The 12,272-nt window shown below is 44.3% G+C and overlaps 1 protein-coding gene across 1 annotated transcript; it reads left to right on the forward strand.

Moving 5' to 3' along the window:
* The first annotated feature begins 598 nt into the window (after positions 1 to 598).
* LOC123431444 lies at positions 599 to 10,749 on the forward strand. The gene is made up of 2 exons (XM_045115222.1): positions 599 to 1,577; positions 10,443 to 10,749. Exon 1 carries the CDS (start codon positions 612 to 614, stop codon positions 1,557 to 1,559), a length of 948 nt encoding a protein of 315 aa, XP_044971157.1. The 5' UTR covers positions 599 to 611; the 3' UTR covers positions 1,560 to 1,577; positions 10,443 to 10,749.
* Positions 10,750 to 12,272: the final 1,523 nt, after the last annotated feature.

Consider the following 12,272-nt stretch of genomic DNA (forward strand, 5'->3'; position numbering starts at 1 on the left):
GTACAATACAACTTTTGCCATGTCTATCAGGGGCAACAAGACTCAGGATCTTGGTTCTAGATGGTTGTATTGGGCTGAAGACTGTTGGCCCAGAAGGACTCCCTGTGTCACTTGAATCATTCAGCTTAGATGTGTGTACAAGAGTGGATCAAAATGAGCAAGCCAAAATATCTCGTATCTCTTTGGCTGGTTGTGGAAGATTGTTGAAGTTCATATTGCGTGGATCACTTAAAAAACTTGAGGAGCTAGATCTATCAGGCACACTGGTAAAAACACTTGACCTCAAAGAAGTGCATGCCCAAAATCTCCAACAAATAATTCTACTGGAATGTTTGCAACTCCATGCCATTATATGGCCAGAAAAGGGTCTACCAACACTTACAGTGCTGCACATTGGTTCCTCGGTCAGCCCTGTTCAAACAACACTACATAAAGTGTATGTTACTATGATTGACATAAGGTTTTTTCGGTCCTTGGTGTTACAAGACAATGCCCGATTCTGTTGGAAGAGCAATAGGTTCCATCTCAATCTTTTTGTCCCTTGTACGACCAATGTTAACGGACAAAGCTATATGAAGGAGAAGATGGGCCCTGGTAATAGTGGGCAAATAATGGCCCCACCTCGACGGATGTCATTAGCCCCCAATACTTACAACACCTACATTGATGCCTCTATTGGCAACATAATTACTGACCATCAATACAGCAATGGAATGCAGTTTCAGCCGTCAGGCTGCCATGTTGAGATTGGTAAGGGAATTAGCAATGCTAAAGTGGAGAGTCAACAAATAATAAGGGCAACCATGTTTGCGATGAATAACGTTGAGTCGTTGCATGTGCATGACAATTCTTCCATCATCATTGTCATCCCTGAATACATGACGTCCATTGATGGTACGGCACTTGGTTGGCGACATCTAAAACAGTGCCATGTGGTGAGATGCCCCAAGTTGCACACAGTCTTCACCCCTAACTATGATAGAATCTACCCCTTTGAAGAAATAGAAACCTTTTGGGCTTCTGATCTCTTGAATGTTCACTGCATTTGGAACAAAGGAAGGACCTTCAGTGGCACCGACAACACTTCATTTGCCAAACTGAAGAGCATACACTTGTACTCTTGCCCGAGGCTCACATTTGTGCTCCCCTTGTTGATGGGTATTCAAGGATCATATTTGTCCAACTTAGGAAGTCTTCACATTGTCAAATGTGGTGATCTAAAGGTGGTGTTTCCTGTTCATCCTGACCTCAAAGAAGATGTACTTGGGTTCCCAAGACTGAAGCACATCCACCTGTATGAGCTCTATAAGCTGCAACATATATGTGGGGTCAAGATGCATGCACCCAAGCTTGAGAGGGTGTGGCTCAGGGGCTGTTGGGGTCTCAGGCGCCTCCCATCAGTTAGCCGAGATAGGGGCCCCATTGTAGACTGCGAGAAGGACTGGTGGGAGAAGCTGGAGTGGGACGGACTGGAGGTCGGCCATCATCCTTCCCTCTTTAAGCCGCGCCATTCATCTCATTACAAGAAGTCTCTTCCTAGAGGCTCAGTTCTATGGTGAATCCACGTAGCCGCTCAGGTATCTATGTAAGCACAAGACTTTCTCCCTTCATTTCTTATTTCATGCATGTATGATATAAAACTAACATTTCCTTTTGTAATAATTGAACATCAAACAATACTGTATATGTATAGTGTAGATGCGTACCAACAAGTTAATAATTCCTTCACTTTCTTTTCTCATTTCTTTCATCCTGTCGTGTGTTGGAAATATGCCCTAGAGGCAATAATAAATTAGTTATTATTATATTTCTTAGTTCATGATAATCGTTTATTATCCATGCTATAATTGTATTGATTGGAAACACAGTACTTGTGTGGATACATAGACAAAACACTGTCCCTAGTAAGCCTCTAGTTGACTAGCTCGTTGATCAAAGATGGTCAAGGTTTCCTGGCCATAGGCAAGTGTTGTCACTTGATAACGGGATCACATCATTAGGAGAATCATGTGATGGACTAGACCCAAACTAATAGACGTAGCATGTTGATCGTGTCATTTTGTTGCTACTGTTTTCTGCGTGTCAAGTATTTGTTCCTATGACCATGAGATCATATAACTCACGGACACCGGAGGAATGCTTTGTGTGTATCAAACGTCGCAACGTAACTGGGTGACCATAAAGATGCTCTACAGGTATCTCCGAAGGTGTTCGTTGAGTTAGTATGGATCGAGACTGGGATTTGTCACTCCGTCTGACGGAGAGGTATCTCGGGGCCCACTCGGTAATACAACATCACACACAAGCCTTGCAAGCAATGTGACTTAGTGTAAGTTGCGGGATCTTGTATTACGGAACGAGTAAAGAGACTTGCCGGTAAACGAGATTGAAATAGGTATGCGGATACTGACGATCGAATCTCGGGCAAGTAACATACCGAAGGACAAAGGGAATGACATACGGGATTATATGAATCCTTGGCACTGAGGTTCAAACGATAAGATCTTCGTAGAATATGTAGGATCCAATATGGGCATCCAGGTCCCGCTATTGGATATTGACCGAGGAGTCTCTCGGGTCATGTCTACATAGTTCTCGAACCCGCAGGGTCTGCACACTTAAGGTTCGACGTTGTTTTATGCGTATTTGAGTTATATGGTTGGTTACCGAATGTTGTTCGGAGTCCCGGATGAGATCACGGACGTCACGAGGGTTTCCGGAATGGTCCGGAAACGAAGATTGATATATAGGATGACCTCATTTGGTTACCGGAAGGTTTTCGTGCATTACCGGAAAAGTTTCGGGCTCATCGGTAGTGTACCGGGAGTGCCGGGAGGGGTGTCGGGGACCATCGGGAGGGGTGTCACGCCCCAAGGGGTCTCATGGGCTATGGGAAGAGATAAACCAGCCCCTAGTGGGCTGGAATAAGTTCCCACTAAGGCCCATAAGGTTTGAGAAGGAAAAAACACAAGGTGGAAAGAGTTTCCAAGTGGGAAGGTGGAATCCTACTCCAAGTAGGATTGGAGTAGGACTCCTCCACCTCCAATTTCGGCCAAACCTTTAGGTTTTGAGGCTGCCTCCTCCCCTCCCTCCCACCTATATATACGGAGGTTTTAGGGCTGATTTGAGACGACTTTTCCACGGCAGCCCGACCACATACCTCCACGGTTTTTCCTCTAGATCGCGTTTCTGCGGAGCTCGGGCGGAGCCCTGCTGAGACAAGATCATCACCAACCTCCGGAGCGCCGTCACGCTGCCGGAGAACTCTTCTACCTCTCCGTCTCTCTTGCTGGATCAAGAAGGCCGAGATCATCGTCGAGCTGTACGTGTGCTGAACGCGGAGGTGCCGTCCGTTCGGTACTAGATCGTGGGACTGATCGCGGGATTGTTCACGGGGCGGATCGAGGGACGTGAGGACGTTCCACTACATCAACCGCGATCTCTAATCGCTTCTGCTGTACGATCTACAAGGGTACGTAGATCGCTCATCCCCTCTCGTAGATGAACATCACCATGATAGGTCTTCGTGCGCGTAGGAAAATTTTTGTTTCCCATGCGACGTTCCCCAACAGTGGCATCATGAGCTAGGTTCATGCGTAGATGTCTTCTCGAGTAGAACACAAAAGGTTTTGTGGGCGGTGATGTGCGTTTTGCTGCCCTCCTTAGTCTTTTCTTGATTCCGCGGTATTGTTGGATTGAAGCGGCTTGGACCGACATTACTCGTACGCTTACGAGAGACTGGTTTCATCGTTACGAGTAACCCCCTTTGCTCAAAGATGACTGGCAAGTGACGGTTTCTCCAACTTTAGTTGAATCGGATTTGACCAAGGAGGTCCTTGGATGAGGTTAAATAGCAACTCATATATCTCCGTTGTGGTGTTTGCGTAAGTAAGATGCGATCCTACTAGATACCCCCGGTCACCACGTAAAACTTGCAACAACAAAATTAGAGGACGTCTAACTTGTTTTTGCAGGGTATGCTTGTGATGTGATATGGCCAACGATGTGATGTGATATATTGGATGTATGAGATGATCATGTTGTAATAGAAATATCGACTTGCACGTCGATGGTACGGCAACCGGCAGGAGCCATAGGGTTGTCTTTATAACTAACGTTTGTGCTTGCAGATGCGTTTACTATTTTGCTAGGACGTAGCTTTAGTAGTAATAGCATGAGTAGCACGACAACCCCGATGGCGACACGTTGATGGAGATCATGATGATGGAAATCATGGTGTGACGCCGGTGACAAGAAGATCGTGCCGGTGTTTTGGTGATGGAGATCAAGAAGCACGTGATGATGGCCATATCATGTCACTTATGAATTGCATGTGATGTTAATCCTTTTATGCACCTTATTTTGCTTAGAACGACGGTAGCATTATGAGGTGATCTCTCACTAAAATTTCAAGACGAAATTGTGTTCTCCCCGACTGTGCACCGTTGCTACAGTTCTTCGTTTCGAGACACCACGTGATGATCGGGTGTGATAGACTCAACGTTCACATACAACGGGTGCAAAACAGTTGCGCACGCGGAACACTCGGGTTAAGCTTGACGAGACTAGCATGTGCAGACATGGCCTCGGAACACATGAGACCGAAAGGTCGAGCATGAATTGTATAGTTGATATGATTAGCATAGAGATGCTTACCACTGAAACTATTCTCGACTCACGTGATGATCGGACTTGAGATAGTGGATTTGGATCATGTACCACTCAAATGACTAGAGAGATGTACTTTTTGAGTGGGAGTTCTTAAGTAATATGATTAATTGAACTAATTGTCATGAACATAGTCTAATGGTATTTGCGAATTACGATGTAGCTTGCGCTATAGCTCTACTGTTTTTATATGTTCCTAGAGAAAATTTAGTTGAAAGTTGATAGTAGCAAACTTTGCAGACTGAGTCTGTAAAACCGAGGATTGTCCTCGTTGCTGCACAAAAGGCTTATGTCCTCAATGCACCACTCGGTGTGCTGCACCTCGAGCGTCGTCTGTGGATGTTGTGAACATCCGACATACACGTTTCTGATTACTACACAATAGTTCAGTGCAAGATACTTAATGGCTTAGAAGCAAGGCGCCGAAAACGTTGTAAAACGTCACGGAACATAAGTGATGTTCTAAAGAGATGAAATTGTGATTTCATGCTTGTGCCCTTGTTAAGAGGTACGAGACCTCCAACAAGATTCTTTGTCCACAAAGTAAAAGAGAAAAGCTCAATCGATGAGCGTGTGCTCAGATTGTTTGAGTACGACAATCACTTGAATCAAGTGGGAGTTAATCTTCCAGATGAGATGGTGATGGTTCTCCAAAAGACACTGCCACCAAGCTGTGAGAGCTTCGTGATGAACTATAACATATTGAGGATAGATACAATGATCCTTGAGCGATTCGTGATGTTTGACACTGCGAAAGTAGAAATCAAGAAGGAGCGTCAATATTTGATGGTTTGTAAAACCACTAAGTTTCAAGAAAGGCAAGGGCTAGAAGGGATACTTCGTGAAACGGCAAAACAGTTGCTGCACTAATGAAGAGACCCAATATTAAACCCAAACCCGAGACTAAGTGCTTCCGTAATGAGGGGAACAATCACTGAGGCGGAGCAACTCAAGATACTTGGTAGATAAGATGGCTGGCAAAAGTCGAAAGAAGTGTATTTGATATACATGATGTTGATGTGTACTTTACTAGTACTCCTAGTAGCACGAGGGTATTGGATACCGGTTCAGTTGCTAAGTGATTAGTGACGCGAAATGAAAGCTACGGCATAAACGGAGACTAGCTAAAGGCGAGGTGACGATACGTGTTGGAAGTGTTTCCAAGATTGATATGATCAAACGTCGCACGCTCCCTCTATCATCGGGATTGGTGTTAAACCTAAATAATTGTTATTTCGTGCTTGCGTTAAACATGAACATGATTGGATCGTGTTTATTGCAATACGATTATTCATTTAAAGAGAATAATGGTTACTCTATTTTCTTGAATAATCACCTTCAATGGTTTATTGAATCTCGATCGTAGTGTTACACATGTTCATGATATTGGTGCCAAAAGATACGAGTTGATGATGATAGTACCACTTACTTGTGGCACTGCCGCTTAAGTCATGTTAGTATAAATTGCATGAAGAGGCTCCATGCTGATGGATCTTTGTACTCACCTGATTTCGAATCACTAGTGACATGCAAATCATACCACATGAGCAAGGCCTTGTTTTCATTGAGATGAAATAAGATAGTAACTTGTTGAAAGTGATACATTTTGATGTATGCAGTCCAATGGGTGCTGAGGCACGTAGTGGATATCATTATGTTCTTACTTCACTGACGATTTGAGTAGATATAGGAGTATTTACTTAATGAATCACAAGTCTGAAATGTTGAAAAGTTCAATTCCGTTTCAGAGTGAAGTTCGTCGTAACAAGAGGATAAACTGTCTACGATATGATCATGGAAATGAATATCTGAGTTATGAGTTTTGGTACGCAGTTAAGACAATGTGGAAATTGTTTCGCAGTTCATGCCACCTGGAACATCATAGTGTGATGATGTGTCTGAACGTCATAGCCACGCACTATTTGGTATGGTGCATACTATGATGTCTCTTATCGAATTACCACTATCGTTTATGGGTTATGCATTAGAGACAACCGCACTCACTTTAAATAGGGCACCGCGTATTTCCGTTGAGATGACACAGTATAGACTGAGGTTTAGAGAAATCTAAACTGTCGTTTCTTGAAAGTTTGGGGCTTCGACACTTATGTGAAAAAGTTTCAGTCTGATAAGCTCGAACCCAAAGCGGATAAATGCATCTTCATAGGATATCCAAAACAGTTGGGTACATCTCCTATCTCAGATCCGAAAGCAAAGTGTTTGTTTCTAGAAACGGATCCTTTCTCGAGGAAAGGTTTCTCTCGAAAGAATTGAGTGGGAGGGTAGTAGAACTTGATGAGGTTATTGAACCATCACTTCAACCAGTGTGTAGCAGGGTGCAGGAAGTTGTTCCTGTGGCGCCTACACCAATTGAAGTGGAAGCAGATGATGGTGATCATCAAGCATCGGATCAAGTTACTACAAGCCTCGTAGGTTGACAAGGTCGCATACTACTACAGAGTGGTACGGTAACCCTGTCTTGGAGGTCATGTTGTTGAGCAACAGTGAACCTACGAATTATGGAGAAAGCGATGGTGGGCCCAGATTCTGACAAATGGCTGGAAGCCATGAAATCCGAGAGAGGATCCATGTATAAAACAAAGTGTAGACTTTGAAAGAACTACTTGATGGTCATAAGACTATTGAGTAAAGATGGATCTTTAAAAGAAGACAGACGATGATGGTGATAAGTCACTATTAAGAAAAGCTCGACTTGTCGCAAAGATGTTTTCGACAAGATCAAACAGTTGACTATGATGAGACTTTCTCACTCGTAGCGATGCTAAAGGTCTGTTGGAATTATGTTAGTTGTTGATGCATTATTTATGAAATATTGCACGTAGGATGTCAAAACATTGTTTCCTCGACGGTTTCCTTGAGTAAACATTGTATGAGATACAACCATGAGGTTTTGTCGATTCTAAGGATACTAACAAGTATGCAAACTCCAGCGATCCTTCAATGGACTGGTGCAAGCATCTCGGAGTTGGAATAAGCACTTTGATGAGATGATCAAAGATTTTGGGTTTGTACAAGGTTTATGAGAAACTTGTATTTCCAAAGAAGTGAGTGGGAGCACTATAGAATTTCTGATAAGTATATGTGGTTGACATATTGTGGATCAGAAGTGATGTAGAATCTCTGTAAAGCATATAAGGTTGTTTGAAAGGAGTTTTCAAAGGAATACCTGGATTGCGCTACTTGAACGTTGAGCATCAAAGATCTATGGAGATAGATCAAAAGCGCTTAATGAAAGTTTCAATAAAATGCATGCCTTGACAAGTTTTTGAAGGAGTTCAAAATAGATCAGCGAAGAAAGAGTTCTTGGTTGCGTTGTGAGGTGTGAATTTGAGTAAGACTCAAAACCCGACCACGGCAGAATAAAGAGAATAGACGAAGGTCGTCTTCTATGCCTTAGCCGTAGAATCTAAAGTATGCCATACTGTGTACCGCACCTGAAGTGTGCCTTGACTCAAAGTATGTTGAGAGGTACAGAGAGTGATCCATGATTGAATCACTAGCAGCGGTCAAAATTTACCCTTAGTAACTAATGGACTAAGGAATTTTTCTCGATTATGGAGGTGGTTAAGGAGTTCGTCGTAAAGGGTTACGTCGATGCAAGCTTTGACACTAATCCGAATAACTATGAGTAGTGAAACGGATTTGTATAGTAGAGTAGATATTTGGAGCATTTCCGAATAGCACGTAGTAGCAGCATCTATAAGATGACATAAAGATTTGTAAAGAACGCACGGATCTGAAAGTTTCAGAACCGTTGACTGAAACCTCTCTCACAAGCAAGACGTGATCAGACCCCATAACTATATGGGTGTTGGATTCGTTGGAATCACATGGTGATGTGAACTAGATTATTGACTCTAGTGCAAGTGGGAGACTGTTGGAAATATGCCCTAGAGGCAATAATAAATTAGTTATTATTATATTTCTTAGTTCATGATAATCGTTTATTATCCATGCTATAATTGTATTGATTGGAAACACAGTACTTGTGTGGATACATAGACAAAACACTGTCCCTAGTAAGCCTCTAGTTGACTAGCTCGTTGATCAAAGATGGTCAAGGTTTCCTGGCCATAGGCAAGTGTTGTCACTTGATAACGGGATCACATCATTAGGAGAATCATGTGATGGACTAGACCCAAACTAATAGACGTAGCATGTTGATCGTGTCATTTTGTTGCTACTGTTTTCTGCGTGTCAAGTATTTGTTCCTATGACCATGAGATCATATAACTCACGGACACCGGAGGAATGCTTTGTGTGTATCAAACGTCGCAACGTAACTGGGTGACCATAAAGATGCTCTACAGGTATCCCCGAAGGTGTTCGTTGAGTTAGTATGGATCGAGACTGGGATTTGTCACTCCGTCTGACGGAGAGGTATCTCGGGGCCCACTCGGTAATACAACATCACACACAAGCCTTGCAAGCAATGTGACTTAGTGTAAGTTGCGGGATCTTGTATTACGGAACGAGTAAAGAGACTTGCCGGTAAACGAGATTGAAATAGGTATGCGGATACTGACGATCGAATCTCGGGCAAGTAACATACCGAAGGACAAAGGGAATGACATACGGGATTATATGAATCCTTGGCACTGAGGTTCAAACGATAAGATCTTCGTAGAATATGTAGGATCCAATATGGGCATCCAGGTCCCGCTATTGGATATTGACCGAGGAGTCTCTCGGGTCATGTCTACATAGTTCTCGAACCCGCAGGGTCTGCACACTTAAGGTTCGACGTTGTTTTATGCGTATTTGAGTTATATGGTTGGTTACCGAATGTTGTTCGGAGTCCCGGATGAGATCACGGACGTCACGAGGGTTTCCGGAATGGTCCGGAAACGAAGATTGATATATAGGATGACCTCATTTGGTTACCGGAAGGTTTTCGTGCATTACCGGAAAAGTTTCGGGCTCATCGGTAGTGTACCGGGAGTGCCGGGAGGGGTGTCGGGGACCATCGGGAGGGGTGTCACGCCCCAAGGGGTCTCATGGGCTATGGGAAGAGATAAACCAGCCCCTAGTGGGCTGGAATAAGTTCCCACTAAGGCCCATAAGGTTTGAGAAGGAAAAAACACAAGGTGGAAAGAGTTTCCAAGTGGGAAGGTGGAATCCTACTCCAAGTAGGATTGGAGTAGGACTCCTCCACCTCCAATTTCGGCCAAACCTTTAGGTTTTGAGGCTGCCTCCTCCCCTCCCTCCCACCTATATATACGGAGGTTTTAGGGCTGATTTGAGACGACTTTTCCACGGCAGCCCGACCACATACCTCCACGGTTTTTCCTCTAGATCGCGTTTCTGCGGAGCTCGGGCGGAGCCCTGCTGAGACAAGATCATCACCAACCTCCGGAGCGCCGTCACGCTGCCGGAGAACTCTTCTACCTCTCCGTCTCTCTTGCTGGATCAAGAAGGCCGAGATCATCGTCGAGTTGTACGTGTGCTGAACGCGGAGGTGCCGTCCGTTCGGTACTAGATCGTGGGACTGATCGCGGGATTGTTCGCGGGGCGGATCGAGGGACGTGAGGACGTTCCACTACATCAACCGCGATCTCTAATCGCTTCTGCTGTACGATCTACAAGGGTACGTAGATCGCTCATCCCCTCTCGTAGATGAACATCACCATGATAGGTCTTCGTGCGCGTAGGAAAATTTTTGTTTCCCATGCGACGTTCCCCAACATCGTGTATATATATGCATTATGTGTTTCATTCATTCTGCTCCCATCATTCCCATTATATATGTGTAGGATTGGTGGTGGCTAACACAACGGCGAAGTCTTGATGCTCTCTCGGCTGCTGTCGTTGCTGCAACGGTGCCCTCAGATGTTTGCCTACAAAGTTTGTGTCTGCTGGTGTGTTTTCTGAAGAATAAATTCGTACAAGCTTGATGTTGTGGGTGTGTGCACGCACCTGCTCAACTTTGGTTTTTGTGGGTCTGTGTGGTTTGCATTGTGGTTATGTGTATGGCTTTAATAAGAAGGGTTTGGTGAGCCTGTAGCACGTAAGGTCGGTCGCACAACCCCATTGGTGTGCCCAAGACTTTTTTTTTTTGAAAAGGAGGAAACCAAGACTAGCAAACAATGTTGTTAATTTGTGTGGTTGATTCAGCAGCATGTGTTGTGTGTCATGCTGCCTGGAAATGTATGAGACTACTTTCCTTGCTTGTATTACAAACTGCATTTTCTATTTTGTTTGGCTACCCATCGCTGCTCTTGTGAATTTTATCAATTGTTATCTTGTTGATATGAGTGTATCTATGCATTTGTGGTAACCAAATCAGAGGTTTACGACCGTGAAACATGGACGGTGCATGTGGAAGGTTTCCGGCCGGGTAGACGGTTTTGGACCATTGCCGGATCGGACTCAGATGCTCGGGATCTCGTCGGCGCGAGTACGGGGATCTCTTCCCCGACGCCGTCCGATATCATTTGTGAGTCCCTGACTGTGGGGTAGTCGGAGGATGGATCAGATTGCGGAGTGCGTCGAGCATGTCGTGTCGGCATTGGTAACCTTACACATGAGGTAGCTAGTGGAGGTGGCTAGCGCAAGGTGCACATTACCGGGGAGGTCGCATGCTCGACTCCTATCTCTGGCGTGCTTTTCTCTTTGCGATTTTCCACCCCTACACCAAGTGGGCGGCCCAGGTGAGCTGGCTTTGTGCGAAACTGCGACTACACGCCGCAAAATGCGGCGTATAGGAGCTCCCGCACTAAGGCATGACCACCGGTGACATACTAGTGTAGAAAAGCCTAGCTATATGGCGTCATAGTAAAAAAATAATGATGGCGTTGGAGCCTATACCAGCATTATATTACATGTTGCTAGCGTCCATGTTGTCCAACGCTAACAATTTATTTTTTGGATAAAAATTAGTACTTAAGAAACTAAGATTTTGAAATTCACAAATGGTACTATCAATTAAACATAGTCATAAACTTAATAAGAGTTTACAACCTAGTACTAACATACTCATAGTGCTTTTCTCTTTGCGATTTTCCACCCCTACACCAAGTGGGCGGCCCAGGTGAGCTGGCTTTGTGCGAAACCGCGACTACACGCCGCGTATAGGAGCTCCCGCACTAAGGCATGACCACCGGTGACATACTAGTGTAGAAAAGCCTAGGTATGACGCGGCAAATTACATGTTGCTGGCGTCCACGTTGTCCAACGCTAACAATTTATTTTTTGGATAAAAATTACTCCCTCCGTTCCTAAATATAAGATTTATTTTTTGGATAAAAATTACTCCCTCCGTTCCTAAATATAAGACCTTTTGGAGATTCCACTATATATTACATACGGATGTATGTAGTCATATTTTAAAGTGTAGATTCACTCATTTTACTCCGTATGTAGTCTATAGTCAAATGTCTAAAAGGTCTTATATTTCGGAACGGAGGGAGTAGTACTTAAGAAACTAAGAGTTTGAAATTCACAAATGGTACTATCAGACATAGAGATATTGAATTCACTCCCCGTCGGCCCCCGCTTCGCTCCCAGGGACGACTCGGGCGGTGAAACCCTAGCCGCCACCCAAGCCCCCTCCTTCCCCTCCCTCCCCTTGCCGCCGCCGGAGG

The sequence above is a fragment of the Hordeum vulgare genome, chromosome 2H (assembly GCF_904849725.1).
Source record: "Hordeum vulgare subsp. vulgare chromosome 2H, MorexV3_pseudomolecules_assembly, whole genome shotgun sequence".
NCBI lineage: Eukaryota > Viridiplantae > Streptophyta > Magnoliopsida > Poales > Poaceae > Hordeum > Hordeum vulgare.